The 22,171-nt window shown below is 40.4% G+C and overlaps 1 protein-coding gene across 1 annotated transcript in view; it reads left to right on the forward strand.

Annotated features, from left to right (window-relative positions):
• Positions 1–22,171, forward strand: part of MAGI2 (membrane associated guanylate kinase, WW and PDZ domain containing 2) — a 1,346,582-nt gene that overhangs the window by 1,179,030 nt on the left and 145,381 nt on the right. Inside the window, exons 12-14 of the mRNA XM_060107590.1 lie at positions 4,058–4,247; positions 13,250–13,291; positions 20,763–20,854. Coding sequence (XP_059963573.1) covers positions 4,058–4,247; positions 13,250–13,291; positions 20,763–20,854 — 324 coding nt within the window. The remainder of the gene's footprint in view (positions 1–4,057; positions 4,248–13,249; positions 13,292–20,762; positions 20,855–22,171) is intronic.

Consider the following 22,171-nt stretch of genomic DNA (forward strand, 5'->3'; position numbering starts at 1 on the left):
ATACACTCTCTCCTCTGCAAGGGGATTGATGACATCCTTAGGATAAGGAAATGTTATCTTGAGTGAGGTCCCTCCTTCTCCCAGTCCTCTGTCACTTCCTGACACTCTTCCGTCCTACTGATCCACATCTTAAACGAACCCACATCAATATAGTCACTTCTGTTTAACAAGTAATACATTAATTATAGTGGGTTCTCAGTCTCTCCACCTGGAAGGAATCCAAGTTCATTCTTCAAGTACTGAATCAAGCCAAAAGCCTTCATCTCCCAGCCCTGCCCTAAAATCCTGAGGAGGTGTGTTTAGACTACCCCAGCTTCTACAGGAAGCAAACAGTTCCTAGAGTTTTCATGGGGAGGACACCTTGCCTTGTTCACAAGCCCTTTGCTCCCAGTGTGCATCCTAGAATCAGAAGGTGGCGTTAAAAAACATTAACCACAGCATGATCAGGTTTTTCTGTTTTACTCTTTGATATCCCGTTGTGGACTGTATGTCCACCCTGTCCACTGATACTTCAGCAACTGTCCTTTCATACAGTTAGACATTCACTCATTCGTCAAGGCCAACAGAGATACAAGGCTTCTGCCATATAAAGAAAATGATTTTGTTTTCATGTTTCTTACTCTAGTTAGGTGTTTATAAATATTAGCCTAGGTAAGGACACCACTGGGACTGGACAAGATTCAATCAGAAGCCTTGTTGACAGGCAAACGCCGGCGGGAAACACAGTTCTCTAGAGGTCAAGGCCAGGAAGACTCTAGGTGGCGTAAGGGGATGGGATCAGAATCTAGGTGGTTCACGAAGATTGAGAGGAACAAGTGAGCACAAGGTGTCCCGGCGAGAAAGCAAAAGTGCAAAGACCAAGCTATCTAAGAAAGTAGGGAGAAGTCAACAGAGGGCACCTTTCAAAAGATGTTGTCAGATCAGCACACCAGTCCCAGAAAGCAGAGGGTGCCCTCTGATCCCAGGGCAGGGAGTTTGCTCCATGGTCTTCTGTGTCGGAAGAACAAATAACTCAATTAGGGGGCGGGGCTGTGAAGGAGTACGAGTCTGCCTTTTCAGTATTTCACGGGTGCTGTGATTTTCTGCTCTATAGTCTTACAAATCCCTGACAGAGTGACTTGAGGGTTTATGCATGTCACAGCAAGACATTGTGAATGCTTTACTAAGCATGAACTGGAATCAGTGAATTTCTCCACCTCTGCTATAGAAATTGTAGAATTTGTCAATCTGCCACAGAAACTTTCCCAAACAGTGCCCAAAGCATTATTTATTTTGTAGTTTTAAGAATGTTTTTTAGAATATTAATATTTTACCTGAACCATGTTTGCTCCAATGACTGCACATGGACAGTGCATATACCAGCAAGACTTACGGAGGAATCAGATAACCCTCCGTGAAAGATGGGAGAAAGAAATAGACATTTGCTGAAGCCCTATGATGACAAGCAGGATACTACAGCAATTCAGACCATATTTCTAATTTATTTACTTTTTAGAATTTAGTATCTTATGTTTGGAAACAGAAGGGAGAAAGTCATAGCCAGAATGCACCCACAAGGTGCCTGAAGTCAGTGAAAGTGAAAAATAAAAAAATATGCCTTTAGCCGCAATGTGGGTCTTCCTGTCATAGCAAAGGCACAGAGAATGGATGACCAAAGGAACCCACCATGGCTTCGTAGGCAAATTTTGCTTTCAAATGAATTATGAAACGCATATTTAAAGATTTTTACTAAAGGGGAGCAAAAGGGTCACTGAGCAGAAAATTAGCCAGAACTCTAAACAAATTTACCAGTTATTCCCCTCAATGTATTATTATGCAAATAACACTCCCATTATAGTTATAGATTGGTTTCTGACCCTGGGTTTGCCACTGACAGCTGCTGGACCTCTCTATGTTCCTAGAGATTATGTTTAATATTAGGGGTTTTCCATCTTTGTTAGCTATAGAACCTTTGTTCAAATGAAAGTTTGGTCAGTAGCCCATATGGAAAACAAATTAAAATGAAGCCAGTTGTCTTAGTTTCTTCCAACAGCTATAATAAAATACCATAGACTGGTGGCTTATATAAAACAGAAATTTATTTCTCATAGTTCTGGAGTCTGGAAGTCCAAGATCAAGGTACCAGAAGATTCAGTTTCTGGCAAGAGCCCACTTCCTAAATGGCCATCTTTTTGCTGTCACCTCACCTGGCAGAAGGGACCACAGAGCTCTCTGGGGTCCCCTTTATAAGGGCACTAATTCCATTCACGAGGGCTGTCGCCTCATGACCTAATTATCTCCCCAAAGCTCCACGTCCTAGTAATATTACCTTGGGTGTTAGATTGTCAACATAGGAATTTTGAGGGACCTCAAACATTCAGACTGTAGCACCAGTCTTATTGAGAGAAGGGTCAGTGACCCATTTCTTTCCCAGTTTGCTGACATACCTGACCCCTGCCAAGTACATAAGTGGGTCACAGGGACCTTTGTGGTACACAAGGACACAGTACATAGTACCTCAAATCCTCTCTACCTTTAAAACATTATCACTGATAGGTGACAGCTGGCTTTGGAACCCTGACCAAAATATAGCCATCATGGAAACAAAAGCAGGACAGTGCAGTAGGGGCCAGAAAGTTATAATCCTGTCAAGCTCAAAATAGTGTGTATCAAAACTGGTTTTAAAGAAAGAACAAGTGACCATATGTTACTGATGATTTCATTCAGTCACTAAATTTACATTTTCTGAGCACTTGCTGTATGCTGGTAATACAACAGTGAGAGAGACTGCATCCCCTGCAGTCTCCGTCCCCAACATAATCTATTTGCAGAGACAAAGGTAGACTTGCAATTACGGTTGAGTGTGAGGGGCAGGTGCTGTGGGAGCACCCAGAAGGGACAAGTAACCAGATCAGGAATGGTCAGCAAAGGCCTTCTGGAGTAGGTGTCTCATCTGAATCTAGTAGCCAGGTATAATGAGGATGGGAGCTGGAAGAGTGGAAAATGGGTAAACTTTGCAGGCAGAAAGAGAAAGAAAGTATGCACGGGTTCAGAGGCTGGAGAGAACCTGATGGGTTCCAGGGAATGAGAGGAGAGACCATCAGTGGATACAAGAAAGAGGATCAGGACCTGGGCCCTCAGGAGCCACTATATCCCACTAGAGAGTGGTCTGAGGATCGCACTCACCCAGTGCAGAATTTTAGACAAGAGGGCACCCTAATATCATTCCACATACAACAGGTTTAGTCAAAGCAGAAAAGCTGAAGTTGAGTTTGAATGAGCAGTCGGTTGATTATTGAAGTTGGCTGTGCAAACAGGTGACCTCGGTGAACGCGGCTTTCTCCTTGATAAAAAGGAATGAGTCCCTGCTCTACCTTACGGGGCGCTAGGGAGGATCAAAGAAGGTAATGTATATGAAACAGCATAGTATTCTACAGACTGTTAATAAATTATGATGGGAGCAGCAGCAGCATTTTGGAGAAGAAACCACCAGATCAGCAGTAAATGAGGCTTCGTAGAAGACTTTGAACAATTCAAAAATCCCAAAGGGTTGTATAATTACTTATAAACTGTGAGGAAAGTGATTGAATGTTCAAGTATAGGAGGTGGTTCGGATGTGCATAGGTATCAAATGGATGCATGCAGACTACTTCATCTTCTTCTTTAGTAAAAATGGTGTAATGAATTGGGGCCATCTTAGACAAGGAACAATACCATACAGTCATAAGCACTTACAGATAAACTATCTTGAGATACATATTGTCTTTATTTTATAGGGAGAAAAAACAGACTCTGACAGATTCAGTGATTTGCTGAAAATTGCTAGTAGGTGACAAGGTTATGAAGGTTTACATTCAAAAGTCAGGCAACACATATATTTATAACCATCTATGGTGCTTTATTATATAGAAATAGAATCTCTCAAGGCACTTATACCAAAGTTTTGAATGTTCTGCAAAAGAAAAGTCTACAGGGCAAGAAAGTCAAACTTAAAGGTGAGGGCTGTGGTATGTGACAAGGGAAACAGCAAGAAAGAGTTCATTGTCAGTCATTTTCTCTGTTCTCTTTCACTTTCCAGATAACGGACCGATGGGAGAATCAAGGCAGTCCTCAAACGAGTGTATCTGCTCCGGCCATACCGCAGAACCTGCACTTCCCACCCACCCTTCACAGGAGCTCCTTTCCTGACTCAACAGAGGCCTTTGACCCAAGGAAGCCTGACCCATATGAGCTCTACGAGAAATCTAGGGCCATTTATGAAAGTAGGCGTAAGTGAAAGCCACAAAAAAAACAAGGGTGTATTAATAACAGCTGAAGCCCTGACAGGAGATATATTGAGGCTGAAATGATCTGACGTGATTTTATATTCTGAAGTTCAAAATGTATCTCAAAAGTAAAGCCAGCTGATCGAAACTTTTCTTTAAAAAAGAAAGAAAAAAGCCTGTCAACTCAAAAAAAGCTTATATCTTTTGGGTTTAAATTTTGTTTCCTACTTTTTTCCCCCTAATCCCCTGAGGAAAATCAGGAATGTATTGGGGGGGCCAGGGGTGGGGAAGAGGTGAAGAGGTGGCTAGTTTTATTTAAGCCACCAGATAATAAGAAATGGTTGGGATTTTTATGTTTAATCTGATCTTGAATCTGAAGCATAGACTTCCTTAGAGCCATGAAGGCCGTCATTGAAGATTTTAGGAATGTGAGTAAAATGTTAGCCAAGTCCTTCCAACTCATAATGGTGAAAGTAATGGTTCCAAAAGCAGCACAGAGCAGGGACCAATCACTTCTACCTGAAATTCCACTTCTTGTTTAATGCCCTGGGGCCCATTGGAAAGTTAACTCATAAAATATCGTGTAGGCACTTGTCATCCTATTTGAAGGTTTTCTAAAATCATTTCATTGCACTTTATAAATATTAGAAAACAGAGCTTTTTAATATTGCATATACGTTCATTGTGCCTCTTTCCACCATCTCACAGGTCATCTCTTTTGAATGTTAGAGGACAGGAATCCAAACAGCATGGATGTATAATATATGAGGAAAATACACAGTACCATATGAACTTGAGTAATGGATTGAAAAAACTAGCCTAGTGAGAAGGGTTTGGTTCCGGGCGCTCCCATTTATGGTCTGCTGATTTCCTTTGCTTTGGTGTTCCGCCAGTGTCTTCTTTCCAACTTTATCATCTGAAGCACGAATAGCAAGTTTTAAGTTGTGTGTTATCTCAGAGGATCTCAAATCTGCTTACTCTTTGATGAGCCCAGGGGCTGAGAATTACACTGGTAAGGGGAAAAGTAGGCATATCCCTTTGCCCATCCTCTACAACTCTGTAAAAGTAATTTTGGCTGATAAACTAGTTAGGACAGCAGGCCATTGAGAAATCATCTTTATCAAAATGAACCTCCACCACCACACCCCTCTGCCACTTTATAAAAATAATTGGCTGTGTCAGGGTTACTGTATTTGATTCTTCTCCTTCTGGCAGAACGACTGAAATGTCTTTAAAGGGCTGTGCAGTTAGAATGTTTTTGCTGTGATAGAATTAGAACGAAGTAGGCATTTTTCACTGTATAATACAGGATATGAATTCAGGGTATTAATGGTCATTATACTGAAAAAACTTGAGAAGATTTCAGCACAGTTCTTTTTTTTTTTTTTTTTTTTTTTACATCTTTATTGGAGTATTGCTTTACAATGGTGTGTTAGTTTCTGTTGTATAACAAAGTGAATCAGCTATACATATACATATATCCCCATATCTCCTCCCTCTTGCGTCCCCCTCCCACCCTCCCTATCCCACCCCTCTAGGTGGTCAGAGCACCGAGCTGATCTCCCTGTCAGCACAGTTCTTAATACCTTTTCTGCTTCAATAAGCAAGTATTTATTGAATACCCACTTGGCCCTCAGTACCATGGGGAGATACCAAAGTGGAGTAAAATGTCCTGCTCTCACGAATTTAAGTGGGAGACAAGATGAATAAGTATAAACAAGGAGAGATCAGGATACAGGTGAAGCTCTAACTCAGAAGGTGGAATATCTCATCCTCCTGTCCTTGGCTTGTTGAAGTTTGTGGTTCCCTGTAGGGAGCGTCGAGAGATGCTTCCTCCTGTTTTTGTCCCTTCGTTAGTCATTTGTTCCCATCCTTTTGCTGTTTCCTGACCAACGCAAGGCCTTATTGTTCAGGACAAAGGCAATGTTGGTATTTATTCCGTCTTTTCTCTATGGTGTCTGATGCTGTTGTGCCCTCAGCTTGTGAGCAGGAATTGTGCATGACCTTCTTCTCAGCCCTACACGAATTCCGATTTCTTTAGCCAGCCCCTGCAATGCTCCTTCTGTTCATCGCCTTTCTGCTCCACACCTGTAACTAACCTAGCAAACCAATCTGCCTTAACCTCCCGTGACTTTCTTTCTCAGTCCTCCTCTGGGAGCTCTGTACCCCCCTTTGCTTTGCGTCCTGAGCCACTTGAACAACAAACATCCTGACTGCCCGCGGAGCCCTGCATATGCTCTGCGGCTGCCTCTCTCATCTCACAACCCCCACCACCACCACACACACACACACTTCTTGCTTTCTCAGCTCTCTCTAATGTTTCTAAGGTCACAAAAATGTTTTCAGGGTCACAACTCTTAGGAGCCGAAAGAGGGCAAGCTCATTTCCTTTCCCATCCTTCTCTTTCTGTCCTGTTATTTCATAACACTAAATGGAGTGTGAATGAAACACAGAAATCATGTCACGGTAAGAAAAACTCTGCCCTGAAGATGAAGGAAACCAAAAAAACATGGCACCACTTTCTCTAATCTCTGGATAGCTCAATCAGTTCAGTCTGTTTTTCTCAGTTTTGCATCCCAGGGTCTTTGATAGAACAGAACAGACCTTTGCCCTCTATATGCATCCTGTCTCCAACTGTGGAAAAAGTCTCATCCTCTCATTTAAAGTTTTAGAACAATGCTAAAAAAAATGTTTTGTAATGAATGTAGGGAAAGCTCAGTCTATGTCTCATCATCTTCAGATAGGGTTTTCTTTTAATGACCGTGAAATGCATGCATCTAAACAAAAGACCCATATTTGAAATTTTGTGAACCACTCTATTCTTATCCTTTTGAATTACATGCATAACATTTAGCTTTGGCTCTCCTTAGTCTGTGTCCCCAGACTTTTTCCTTGGAGAAAAAATAGTGGGACCACAGAAAGTACAGAAGGGAATCCTAACCAAAGCTGTCTAAACCAAGTCCTTTGACATTTTCCCTGACCTGTAATGATCTCATGGTATCCTCCTTTACAACTAGGTCTAATGCTGAACAGAATTTTTGCATTCACGTTCAAAACTGGGTTGCAGTCACCAAATAAAAGAATGTACCTCCACCCACAAGCTTCTGCTATACAGAGCTACAGAACGTTTGTTATATCCAGGCTGTCAAGAAGTATTTGGATTCAAATCACTAGTCCCCTGCAAATGATGGAAATGTATCAAATGATGTAAATGATGCTGTGCCTCATTTGGCTCGTAATTAGATTATGCTGACATTTTAATATGCATGTACAGGACATCTTAATAAAGATGTATTCCTGAAAAAAAAAATGCTGTGATTTTAAACAAACAAAGACAACCGTAGGATACTAGAGCCACAGGAAACAGAACATGGCCAGTACAAGCTTACGAGGGGAAGGCTAGAAACACCTCCTGTCTTCATAAGATCTTCTTATGATGACATGGGATGTGAGGGGAAGAAGATTCTTCCACCCAGCAGGCAAGGCAGTGCCTCTGACTTCAGAGCATCAGGCAGAGTGCCCAGAAGTGGCGTCTTCAGGCTCCACATCAATCAACAAGCATGTATGAAACACAGTATGTGTCTAGACTCTGCTGCGCGCTCCACAAGAGAAAGACCATGAGACATAATCTCTGCTCACATGAAGCTTACAGTGAAACTGGGGACAAAAACATAGGAAAGCAATTCCTGAATGACATTGTATTATACAGCAGAGCAAATAATATCAGTATTTTAACAAGCAAAATGTGCAGTAAATATAGACAATAGTTTAAATATAATTAGACAATTAGACCCATAGTTTCTCGTTCCATGTGCAAAATTGATATTTAATCAGGAGAATGTCTTGTGTTAAATATCTTTTAATTATCAAAAATCTCATTAGTTCTTACTGGAGCGCTCCACGCAAAAAGAACATTTTTCCCGATTAACTTCATTCCACCTAAGCTTAAAGCTTGTATACGTAATAGAAGAACCATGCCTAAATAGTCCGCAAAGAAATTTTGACCAGTGGCATTTCTGGGTTTCCATGTTAGTTATTCAACTAACATGACCCTATTATCATTACCAGCAATTTCCAGAAAATAGCAAAAATCTACCCACCCTCATCTCCATCTAGTACTTTTAGATAAATCTCACTTTCCTTTGTGTAATAGCCTCTGTTGATAATTGACTTCTTGCTGTTTCCATTACATGGATTTTTTAAAATTGAAAGCAAAGAAAAATACCCACCTTTGTGTAATGAGATAAGCCATGGTATTTTTTTTTTTTTTCGGTACGTGGGTCTCTCACTGCTGTGGCCTCTCCCGTTGCGGAGCACAGGCTCCGGACGCGCAGGCTCAGCGGCCATGGCTCACGGGCCCAGCCGCTCCGCGGCATGTGGGATCTTCCCGGACCAGGGCACGAACCTGCGTCCCCTGCATCGGCAGGCGGACTCTCAACCACTGCGCCACCAGGGAAGCCCAAGCCATGGTATTTTTTACTCCTCCTTTTCCCATAAATCTCATGAAAGAAAGACTAATTTTCTTTGCAGTTACAAGAGGAAAGGCTTGAATTGCCTCAGTTTGTATGCTAACATTTTAACTGTTGGGCTCCGTACACCATTTCTAACGTAGGGGGGGAAAAGACTATTTCTAAAGGCCCTCACTGCTTTCCGCCCTCCCATCTCCTCCTGCCATTCTTTCTCTATATGTGATTGCATCATTGCTTCAACCACACATGTCTGATATGATAGGAAACATTTTATAATGGCCTACTTACCCATAAGACTACATATTGCCAGTTTGCCTGAGACAGTCCTCCTCTGCATTGTCCTGGCATAATTAATAGCTCCCCTTTCACACTTCAGATTGTCCTCATTTGATATGACTTCCCTTTACTACATAGTCTGTTAAAGAGAGACATCATTACTGTTCAAGAAAAGCATACATCTGAATTTCAATACAAATTTTAAAGCCTACTCAGATAAATAATTTCTTTCAAGCTAATTTATTTGGCTCCCTGAGTTTTTGTCCATACATGTTTTATCCCTAATTTCAGGTAAAGATGTATGTGGTAACTTGTTTTGGTAGCCAAACACCCGGTGAACTCCTTCCATACCCAGAAAACTATACAGATGTGCAAGTCTAGAGCACGGCAAACTAAGTAGAAAAAGTATGGCGGTGAGGCCTTACTCATTTAAGTGAAGAGAAATTCTCATTCTTATCACAGAGAATAAATCAGATTCATCACCACAATAATCACAGGACCAAAAGGGAGTTAATTTTGTCTGTCTTTCTGCTCCTAAGGAAGACTGTACACACATAACTGCAAAAAAATGCTTATCCTGGCTCCTCTTTTTAATGCCAAACAAGGCAATACAAAGTGTTTCCCAAAGAAAATGAGCATGGCTTACTTTGGAATCTTACAAAATAAAGTTTTGCTCATGCTAAGGAACTTGATCATTTAGGAATGAGGGCCCTGGTCTGCTGCTTCACTTTTCTTTAAGTCAGACTTATTCTAAAGTTTTATCTTGTCACCTCGGCTCATGGGACCATTTCTTGTGCATACTCCCCACTGAAGCCTCAGAAGCTGGAGCAGACAAGCTGATGAAAACCAAAAGAGACAGGGAAGAAGAATCTTTGTTCCCTGAAACTCTTCCCTAATGATTCTGTCCCTTGGTATGAACCCAAGTTGAATTATGACTGAGGTCGTCCAAACTTTTTTTTCTTCACATTGAACCTTGGTTATTATGAATAAATAATTTATGAGGTACAACATGTCCTTACTCCTTTGCAGTAAGACATCACTCAAATGTAGATCATAAAAGCGTCAGGGGGCTTCCCTGGTGGCGCAGTGGTTGGGAGTCCGCCTGCCGATGCAGGGGACACGGGTTCGTGCCCCGGTCTGGGAAGATCCCACATGCCGCGGAGCGGCTGGGCCCATGAGCCATGACCGCTGAGCCTGCTCGTCCGGAGCCTGTGCTCCGCAACGGGAGAGGCCACAACAGTGAGAGGCCCGCGTACCGCAAAAAAAAAAAAAAAAAAAAAGTGTCAGGGATCCATATGATATAATGTGCCTTCTGGTAGGACCTCTTTAGAACAGAAATTCCTCTGGAATTTCTTCAAAATGAGCTCACACAATCAATCTTTCTTTTGAGAAATTAGGAAGTATTAACCCATAATAAGCAATGAGTATTGTACCAAAGGTGGTAATCAAGAGTAACCACAGGCCAGTTCAAGAGCATAATGGAGGAACAAGACTGTTTTTAATACTATATTTGAAATGAAATTATAATTGATAGCTGATCAAAAATGGATGACTGTGTTTGTCACGCCTGTGGCCTTTATCCTGAACTTTTGTTGTTCATTGTGGAATTCTTTCATGTTCAGTATTGTAATGTGCATATAATTCATAACTTATCCCAAATGGGTGGTGGTATTTCTAAACCATCTGTTTTTTCTGCTGCTCTTTCCTTGTTACTAGTGAGCAAGGCTTATAGTTTGCACTGTCTCCCATCCTAACGGCAGAGCTATTTGGGAAGCTGGGGTGGTGTAAAAATACTGTCCACTGCAGCACAGCACTCGAGACTCTAAATGGAAACTGATGGTGGGAACCATAACACATATGGTAGATTCATTGTGCTCAGAACCAGAGCTCTGAAGCCTGTGCAGGTGCTTCTGCTTGAGCCTTCTTTTCTCCATTCTCCTTTGCCCTTGTGGTTAAATACTCAATACAGTCAAGCTGGAAACATCAGTAGGTTTAGGGAAGGTTTTGATCAATTCATGGCTGCCATAGCTGCGCAGCTATTCAGTGATCATGAAAGGCCACCTTGGTTTCTAGGAGAACATCTACACGTCTGAACGCTACTAGATCAAGCCCTGGCCAAATGTGCTTGGACACTGTTGGTGTCCAGTGGCCTGTGGGTGGCCCAGTACCACCCGCAAATGTTCTCTGGAGCACTATTTTATTTTAGTGAAAAATCAAAATAAGATGATATGTAAATGTTAAGACATTTTTATCAGTGACTTTAATATCAGAATCATAAAAAGACCAGAAAAATTTAATAACATTATCATTTAAAATGTCCTCAACTGTACTATGAAGGTTAATTTCCTGTACCTTTTTCAGGAAAACCGTTATTGCTGTCTTGAGTATAATTTATGTTATGGTTTGATCTGTGAAAAAAAAATTGCCTTTCAGTCGGAGTTTCTGATATATCATATTATGCTTCACTTTGCAGTTATAGTATGTTGAAAAAGAGATCAGTAGATCCAGTTAAGTTTGTTTGCCATTTTTCATATGTAAATTTTAATTTGGAAATCTGATTTCAAAAATAGTAATTTTTGAGTAGCTTTGCAAATAGCTAGCATATTATATTTCTAACAGTTCCTTTTAATAGAGAAAGAAATCGCTAAGTAATAAAGATAGTGAAATGAAAGTTAGGTTGGAGACACATTTTTCCCATGTATTTTAGAAATTAGAGTCAATCCGATAGCTTATAAATTTATTTCATTCAGTAGTTTAAAACTTAACGCTCCGGGAATCGGATGGGGGATAAAAGGGGGTGGAAATGTGAGAAGTAAACTCTAACATCAGTCCCTGATTGAAAGTTATTTAGTTTGTCAAAGCATTTTGGTGGTAGCACAAGTTGACAATGTACCCAAAGTACTTCCATGAATAAAAATGAGGCCATCAGGGTTGCAGTAAACTGAGTCTAATTGCTGATGGCAAGTAGGTCCTAGTGAGATCATGATCATGTAAAGTGTCACCTTTACAACTAATGGAAATGTTTAGAAGGGAGCCATCTTCCATCCCTGTTACAGCTCCATCTTTATGATGAAACGATATTTCTCAATTCATAATCCTAAGCAGTCACAGTAAACATGGAGGTTTCTTAAAAAATAACAAGTCTGGGCTTCCCTGGTGGCGCAGTGGGTGAGAGTCTGCCTGCAAATGCAGGGGACACGGGTTCGTGCCCCGGTCCGGGAAGATCCCACATGCCGTGGAGCGGCTGGGCCCGTGAGCCATGGCCGCTGGGCCTGCGCGTCCGGAGCCTGTGCTCCGCAACGGGAGAGGCCACGACAGTGAGAGGCCCACGTACTGCAAAAAAAATAAATAAATAACAATTCTGCTGGAAAACTAATTTACTGTGAAAAGACAGATCGCCTGGAAGGGAGTCTCATTCTCCTCAGCATGAGTGAGGCTAGCTGTGCTGGGTACCCTGGGGAACAGCCTCATTATCGCCCTCAAGAGGCTTCTATTTCATTTTTTGTGTTGAATAGTATAGAACTCTTTATTCAAAGCAAACAAAGCTCAGTAAGAAAGCAATCAGAATTTGGTCTTCTTTTAATTTTTTAAGTTTAACGATAAAATACCCATTTTTTATAGTAATTCATATATATATTATGGAATATATATATAGTATTTTACACTCATGTCCCTAAACTTTTATGTTATTTGTAGCATAGATGATATCATAGTTCCCATGAAGGATCCCTATTGCTAATAGAAACCAATTTTACTCAACTACTTATACATAACTTCAACTATCCAAATAATTGTAAGTGTCAAAATATTTGGACTGGTGTACATAAATCAACATAATCATTGATTGAATTTTTCACTTTTCATTTCAGTGTTTGATGGCACAATATCATAACATGATTTCAAAGACCTTTATTTATTGTGTGTATATTTGGGGTTCTGGATTGACTTTACTTTCAAATAAGCATTCTAATAACGAGAATCAGAGTTTACTGTTTGGAAATAATGATCTTTTTTTCCATTCTGATCTAAAAGAATTCAGATTTTTGCCTGCATGTGAAAGAAATACATTTACAGACATATTCATATACATAAAACCAGGTAAATCTGTCCACTAACTTCCATAGATTTTAGAGAAAAAAAAATCATTAAATACGAGAACAAGAATGGGAGTAAGTTCTAATTGAAACCAAAAAAAAGTAAAGATGAATTTTAAAATGCCGTAAATGAATTTCAATTTTAATTCCCCATTTTCCCATCCAGAACAAGTGCCACCAAGGACCAGTTTTCGAATGGATTCCTCTGGCAAGTATTCTTCAGTACTCACAGTCCTGTGAATGAAATGTCTTCCATTCTGTGTAACAAATCATTCTTCTGAGTAGCATCAGTTTATTAGTATATAATCACCATGCTAATTTCACTCACCCGCATAAGCATATATTTAAGGTAGAGGGCAAGTCTCACCAAGTTTGGCCTGATGGCTGCCAAGGAAACAAACAAAAGACAAAGGAGAATAGTCATATTCATTAAGTTCTTTCATAAAATGCTTTAGTAAAAGATTAGATTAAAAGCCAGGTACCAAAGAAAGCCACCAGATTGACTAAATCCACACTAGCCAATACAGAAGTTTCTAGACACATGTGGCTATTAGGCGCTTGAAATGTGGCCACTCTGAATTTGGATGTGCTGTAAGACGTGTGTAAATCCACACCAGATTTCAAAACCTTAGTACAAAAAAAAAGAAATGTATAATATCTCATTGACTATTTTTTAATATTGATTAATGCTTAAATAATATTTTGGATATATTAGGTTAAATGTATATTATTAAAATTGATTGTACCTATTTCTTTTTGCTTTTTAAAATGTGGTCAATAGAAATGTTTAAATTACCAGTGTAACTTACATTTTGTTTATTTTGGACAGCACTGGACTAGATAAATAGAAATAAGAAGCTAGAGTATCTCAAGAGATTTGCAATTTAGACATTTCCGAGAACTTATTAAAAATATTGCCAGGGCTTCCCTGCTGGCGCAGTGGTTGAGAGTCCACCTGCCGATGCAGGGGACGCGGGTTCGTGCCCCGATCCGGGAAGATTCCACATGCCGCGGAGCGGCTGGGCCCGTGAGCCATGGCCACTGAGCCTGCGCGTCCGGCGCCTGTGCTCCGCAACCAGAGAGGCCACAACAGTGAGAGGCCCACACACCAGAAAAAAAAAAAATCTATATATATATATTGCTAATGTAGAATGAAATTCTTTTCACATCAAGTAAATACCTGTATCAATTTAATTTTTTTAAACCATGCCAATTATAAAGTGCTACATTTCAATAGTATTTTAAGTTAGAATAGAATAGTGCAGTTTCAAGTTTAAGAGCTTTTAGTTATAATAAATTAATTTACTTAAAAGAAAAATATTTTGACCTAATTATTCTGAAAATAGTTGTTAATTTGGTTTGGACTGAAATATTTAATGTTATGGAAGTGAAGGAGGTAAAGGAATATTCAGATTTTCTTACTCTTAGGAAGTGCTTTGAACAGCAGGTTAGACCACTGGATGGAAAGTGAGAACACTGAAACAATTGTAGAAAAGAACGTTTCATAACAATAGTACTGTTTCAGGTCTGTGGGCTCACAGCACACATCTCTAGAGTGTTTCCATGACGACAGCTCATTACCCATCTCAGCATGTTCTAACACCCCTTGGAGAATATATGTGCTTGAGATCATTTCATTCTGTAAGTTTCCATGTCATTTTTTTTTTGGATATGTAGAAAATATGGGAGACGTTGCTTAGCATTTTGTCCCAAATAATGTCTAAAGTATTTGTTTAGCTTGGTCTGAAAATGTTTGAAGCATAATTATTCTTAGTATATAAGAATATATGACTGTAAACTCCTTGTAATTTTTAAGAATATCCTATAACCAGAGGGAAACTGAGGCCTAGTGATTACAGCTGCAAAATGAAAGCAGGATTTAATTTGAGATTCTAAACCTCGGTTTCCTGGCCACAGCAAGCACATTTCTTGAAAATTTCAGCTTCTGAAGGTACTTTATTTAAAAACAGAAGAAGAAAGAGAGGAACTCCTCAAGAGCTTACATTACCTTGATATATGCGCAAAATGATATTTTTACATTTCAAGAAATATACATTACCTGAAAGAGAAAAGTTGTAACGTAGTTTGAGTGTATTATACTACTATGCAATCCAGATTTTCAGGAAAAGAACCAATCCAAATATTTTGTTCAGTGTCCACACAAGTTAGGAAACTATTTTGGAAAATTATGACTCTATCCAAAATAAGTAGAACTCCTATACTATTTCTCATATTTATAAAATGTTCCTTATCAAATTATATGTCACGATTTTGACTCAGATAAATTTATCATAATTATAAGGTATTTTATTAACTTTAGCTGCAGAAGATGCTTAGGTACAGAGGTAAAATTGACAGTAGGAAGTCCTAAAGTAATTATGAAGCTAAGTGAAAACTCAGTAGTAGAATAGCCCTGTGGTTTATTAGGTACACTAGATTGGCGAGTATGTTAAAACAAATTCAAGAAACATTTAAACAACTCCTACACGCTGCGCATATGGAATATTAGAGATAGACAAAGATAATTATGCCATCACCAAGGGAGAATGTTAATAAGAACAATGAATCCATAGTCAGGACCTCTGAATGAACAATCCCACCCGAAGACAAGAAAACTAGGGTGTGGCGTATCACAGAAACCAAGAGTAGAAATCACTTCTGGAAGGAGACCTTTTCTTGTTTAGAAACAGTAGAAATCAGGGGTCATAAAGGGTGCGTCGACAGGATCAAATGAGACACAGAAATCAATCAGAATGAGCCAGGAAAAAAATGGCCTTTGGATTTGGTCATTAGGATGTCATCAAAGACCTTAGAGCAATTCAGTAATGCCAAGAGAACAGAAACCAGACCGGCAGGAGGAAGTCAGACATGCGAGAGAGGGAAGGCTTCCATAGAGACCACTGCTTCAAGAGAGAAATGGATGGGGACAGCAAGGGAGTATTTCCCATGGGAAAATCTGAGTTTATTTGAAAGCTTTGGTTATTTGAAGAGAACCAAATAGAGTGGGAGATGGCTTCTACTATGGCTAAAACATGTCTGGCCACATTCATATTACCAAAGGTAGAAAGAGAAAAAAGTAGAGAGAAGGGATTATTTTAAGACAAAAATGTGCTAGTTATTTACCTGGTAATGTTAGATTCGATCAATAAAAACTATTTAATTTCTGTTTAATTCATTTGTATCTAGAGTGCCTTGGAAATCCAGATGCCAGGGACGTTTTTTTTTTTTTTGGTCAGGGACATATTTAATAACCACCTTTGATTCTTGATTCCTTCCTCGTACTGTCTTTTCTAGATCTCTTTCCAAGGAAAAGCCAAAAATTTAATACTTTTTCAAGAGGAAAAATGGAATGAATTCATTATCTGTGTCACAATGTGATAATAAGCCTGTGGTGCTTATGTTTAATTAAAACATGAAAGGGGATTCAAGTACCAAAATTTAATTGACATGTTTACAGCAGCATTCATGTGCCAAATTAATCCATAAAAATGCCATTCTTTGCATTTTTGAAGCTTGAATCCATTCACAAAATTAATCAGTTGTGTTCAGTCACCCATCCTTTTTCCTGAAGCGGTACACAGAACCATGTCTTTCAAAAGCTAGACCAACGGTACATATAGCATGTGAAGTCTTCCTGGCGTCTTAGTACAAAATAAGAATCAGCTTTTGAAATTCTGCTTCTCTTTATTATGATGGAGGTTACCCTGCTACCTGGATGTAGCTTTTTCCATATTAGTGAGAGCCCAGGATTAATCAGGACTTGTAAATTCCATTTCTGTAGCTTGCCACCGTGGTCATGTGAAGTCCCATCTGGGATGAGGGTCTTAAGATGCATTATTTCATAATGCCTGAGGATCCTAGGACCCAACTTCTAAGGAACAAGCAACACTGGCCATGGCTAACCATTGAACACCAACGTCCAAAGAGTTTTCTGACTCTCTTAGTCCAATTCTTCACAATGACTGCCTCATCTTGAGTTGCACCAAGAAATGTCTGAGAGCACCCCTCACAGTTCTGCGAAAAGGAAAAAGAAAAAAAAAAAAAAAAGCACAGATACAGACTAAACACAAAGACAGAAGGAAAAAAAAGGGGGGACGTTGGTAGGGGCATGATTGGGTGACATCCAGAGTGACTCAGGTCCCACTAGGTGTCCCCCAGACCCCTTCATCTAACAACCTGCCAGGTGCATGGTTTGCAAACCAACTGGGGAGAGGGGTGAGGATTGTTAAATTCTATAACGGTGGGGTGAAGAGTTGCCCTTGAATTTCTTTGCTTTAAGTCCTTGCATTGACAGGGGAAGAGAGAAAGCATGATAACAATCATTTTAAGTATGTCATCAGGCCAGAAGAGCAGCTAAAGGAGAGGATCAGAAACATCATAATCTTTCAAGAGAGCTAACAAAGCAGGAAGGAAGAAGAGTAATGTTTCCAGCTATGTGCATATAGCTTTAGTTATTTTCTAAAGCCAGACTCAGATGGGTGGGCGGGCGGAGGGAGGGAGAAACAAAGGAAAAATTCTCTTTCTGAAAGCTCTTATTTTCCTTAAACAATAACCAAAAAAAGAAAAAGAAAAAAATAAACTGCCTTAAGGCACAATCCATCATTTAAACTTTTTTTTCCAGTTGACTATTTCTCTTAAGTTTCCACGCCCTGCAGCCTGAGTCTGTGTTCAGAATTAACAAAGAAATAAAAAGTAAATTACATCTGCATCCACACTTCTCTAACGGATCTCTTTTTGCCTCTCTACGGGCACATGTGCCACGAAGCTGGCCATCTTGGCCTGGAAGAATGGAGGGTGAAGATGACATGGTTGTCATATATCACCCTATATTTGAAATCAGAGTGGTCAGAGCAGTAGTCAGGGGATCGGAATGTCACCAAAGCGCACACAAAGAATAGGGGGAGGAGGATATATTCCCTGCTTACATCTTCAGAGTTCTTCAGAGTTAAATAAAATTAACTAGCAAACATAGATCTATATTTTTCTCCTAAATATAAAGGAGTCCTGAGTCATTCATTAAGGAAAAGCTTTCCAGTTCTCCCAGGAATCACAGCATCCTCTGACCCAAGACAACTCCCTTGTACCTTGGCACATCTCAAAAATGCCATTACTGGGATTGTTATGATTTCAGCATTTCCTTGGGGGAAAGTTTTCCTTAGCAAATAAAATGGATCACACGGTAAAGTCCTTGTAGAGCTCCTCATGCAATATGGATTGGTGCTGAAGCCACTGGAGGAACAATTTCTCACTTACCATACTCAGCAGCAATGCAAAAATGAGACTATCTATAGGTAAATGGAAGGTTCTGGTTAAACATATGCTAGCTTTATCATTTTGAATGTCAAAAGTATATTGTGCTCTCTTTGTGATTTTTTTTTTTTTTTTTTTTTTTTTTTTTTTTTTTTTTTGCGGTACGCGGGCCTCTCACTGCTGTGGCCTCTCCCGTTGCGGAGCACAGGCTCCGGACACACAGGCCCCGCGGCCATGGCTCGCGGGCCCAGCCGCTCCGCGGCATGTGGGATCCTCCGGGATCGGGGCACGAACCCGTGTCCCCTGCATCGGCAGGCGGACGCTCAACCACTGCGCCACCAGGGAGGCCCTCTCTTTGTGATTTTTATGTATATATGGTCTCGGGTCCTCTAAGCTTAAAGGAACCTAGAGAAGAGATTGATGTGAGCAGCCATATAACCAAGTTTTAGAGGCTTGAACGGTGACTGGGTATTATCTGTCACCCTCCCCTCTCCCCTCGCCTTTCTGCCTGTGTTGGGAGAAATACAGGTACCTGCCATGACGCTGTAGGGCTGCTCCACTTGCCTCCAGAGTCCTGAAAGTGTAGCACACACCCCAATATGTGATTTCGTATATAATGTTGTAGACCTCAGAACAAACTGAGTTCAAAAGTCAGTTGAGACTTGTAGAGTGTAGGGCAAAGTTTTCATTTTCCTTTTACCACTCAACTCTAACGAAGCGTTTAAGAGGAACTGAATTTTTCTAAGTTGTCGTATCTTTAAAATATGAATGATTATACAATTCATAAAGGATGACTAATGGATGTGGAAATCCAGGTAGTTATTCTTCTTTGAGTTTTATACTCGTCACTGAATGGGAGAGACCTTGGTTATACATGCATCTGGTCATAAAAGGGCACGAAAGTCATAGAGCCTTGGACGATGAGGACATATATACATATGTACTTACATGTCTGGTTCAGCTTTTTTTTCCCCTGAGAACACTAGACACACAATCAGCTTATGCCTACATTTCAGAAGTGAGTGACTTGCCTTTCACATATCACTGGAAATGCTTAGCTCAGGTTGGAGGGCACAAAGGCAAGCCCTGTTCTGTTGTGCTTTGTTTACTGCATCACTTCAGCAGCTCCACTTATTGTAGAGTCTGGAAAAGATTTGCCTGGCCATCACTTATTGAGTGTCTCTCTCAACTATGGCTATTACTATATATCCAGATGGCTCAGACATAAGCTTCCTGTCTCATGAGGATTCTCTTCTGAAATCCCCTCCCAATTTCCAAAACCATCCTGCTTAAGCAAGGAGAATTTAACTTATTACTTGCATCTATCAGTTCTAATACCTCCTTTAAACCATTAAGGCCCAAAGATCACTAAATAATTCTTAAGCAAAGGATGGCATTAATAAGCATTCCCCAAAGTTGCTAATCATTGATTAACATCCTAACAGTGGCCTTCAAGGTATGCACAGCCCAGTCATGAGTGAGACATTTGCCCCTGGGGAAGGTTCAAAGGGCCAGGGGCAGGGGGTAAGGTTAAATCATATTCTCTTTAAAAAGTTAAAATATTTCTTACGGTTTTAGTTTATTCTAGGGTTGAAAAAAAATGATTGAAGAGTTTCCCAGCTTATTTTTAAGTACATTTCTGTTCTTTCAGCTAACTACAGAAAAATATCCCTCGTCTAGTTTATTTTGAATATGTTTACGGAGTCAGTAGTGAATCTACTAGTGGTTTCCACATTTTAAAATGTTTGGGGGATAAGAGTTCACTTAGACCCAGGCAAATTTCTGTCCCTAAGTTATGAAAAACCTAAAGGAGTTTGTCAGAAAATCAAACCTTCACCCAAACCTCAATAGAGAAAAGTTCAGATTTTCTATTTTCTAACTTTAACAATTTCAAAAGAGACACCTTCTATTAGGTGTAAGTGTATATCCCCCTCCCCTACACACACTAAATGGGACACATCAAGTCATAAACAGCTACTAGTAAATTACTAAGTAGTCCTTTACCAGGTACTTCCAGGGCGTTGCCATCTGTTCTCTCATATTTCTAAAACAATTGTTCTAGTCAGAGTAACATTGCCAAGTGACAGCCAGTCTTCTTGAGGGCAATCTCAAGCCTTTCAGGAAGATGAAGAATTATGGAGGCATTGATTTTTTTCTTTTCACTCAGAAAATTTGTGTGCTCTTTCTGCCTATGGCAATACCCTAGTAATGCCCTTGGCTGGTCAGTGCTAATCCAGAGACTACCTAATTTTGGAATAGCTACTTTTTTGTTACCATATATTTTTTTCTTATCCTCTGTGCTTTTCACTGACTCAGACTGCACTCATATTAATCACACCCACAAAATTAATCCATCATCGGTGTGTTCAGTCCCTCGCGGGTTGGGGGGAGGCAGGACTCATCACTCAGTGGGGTCTCCTCTATGCCAGGTCCGGATTACAAGGAGCTGGATGTTCACCTTCGCAGGATGCAGTCTGGATTTGGCTTCAGAATCCTCGGGGGAGATGAGCCTGGACAGCCTGTGAGTTGAATTCTCTTTATTTCCACAGTTTGGGTTATATTGTGTGTGTATGGGTGAAGGGAAACATCATTCAGTAGGATATAAAAAAAAGAAACCTGGGCCTCCCTGGTGGCGCAGTGGTTAAGAGTCCGCCTGCCGATGCAGGGGATACGGGTTCGTGCCCCGGTCTGGGAGGATCCCATATGCCGCGGAGCGGCTGGGCCCGTGAGCCATGGCCGATGGGCCTGCGCATCCGGAGCCTGTGCTCCGCAACGGGAGAGGCCACAACAGTGAGAGGCCCGCATACCGCAAAAAAGAAAAAAAAAAAAAAAAAAAGAAACCTTTTAGGACTCACATAAAAATTTTTTGAGGTTTGCTTTATTTGTTTTTTTCTTGGTATTTTTTTTTTTTTTTTTTTTTTTTTTGCGGTACGCGGGCCTCTCACTGTCGTGGCCTCTCCCGTTGCGGAGCACAGGCTCCGGATGCGCAGGCCCAGCGGCCATGGCTCACGGGCCCAGCTGCTCCGCGGCATATGGGATCCTCCCAGACCGGGGCACGAACCCGTATCCCCTGCATCGGCAGGCGGACTCTCAACCACTTGCGCCACCAGGGAGGCCCTTTTTCTTGGTATTTAAGTTTTCAAAACATGCCAGTGTTTCCATATCATCATAAATCAATGCACATTTCATGAAGAGAGGGACATTACTCTTTCTTAAAATGGATTGGATTCCTCTTCAGTATTTCAATTATTTACTTGTATTGGACCCCTGGTCTCTCTGGGCAGCAGCTCACAGATAAACATGCAGTGTGACAGAAGATATATGTGAGGAGATGACTTGGAACAGCAGAATGGTGTATGTTTTCAGTCACAACTACAGGGGAGAGAAAACACGGGGATAAACAGAAGTAAAATCAAGTTCAATGCCGCAGAATCTCGCCAGATTTGAATTAGGGGATTACCGTGAGAGGATGTTCACGAAGTCAGCTTCAGTTGGCACAATATTGGGAATTTGAGAAGGGCTCTGGAGAAATTATATATATGATACATCAGAGTGACTGCATAAAATAACAATATTCATTAATACACAAAAAAACACAGCAAAGCGAGACTTGTGAGCGTGTATTAAAATAACAGCCATAAAACACTCATTGTAAAAGACGTGTCTTAAGTGGTACCCACTGTGACTATGTCAGGTTCATAAAAGGTTCATAAATGGTCCCTAAGCACTGAAATATGGTCAGGTCCCTTCTCATACATAAATACAAGGAAAAGATTAAACTATAAAATAAATGTAAGGGGAAACAGCAAAGTTCCAGTTCTTACCATAATGCTTACTT

The sequence above is a fragment of the Mesoplodon densirostris genome, chromosome 9, assembly GCF_025265405.1.
Source record: "Mesoplodon densirostris isolate mMesDen1 chromosome 9, mMesDen1 primary haplotype, whole genome shotgun sequence".
In the NCBI taxonomy this organism is placed as follows: domain Eukaryota; kingdom Metazoa; phylum Chordata; class Mammalia; order Artiodactyla; family Ziphiidae; genus Mesoplodon; species Mesoplodon densirostris.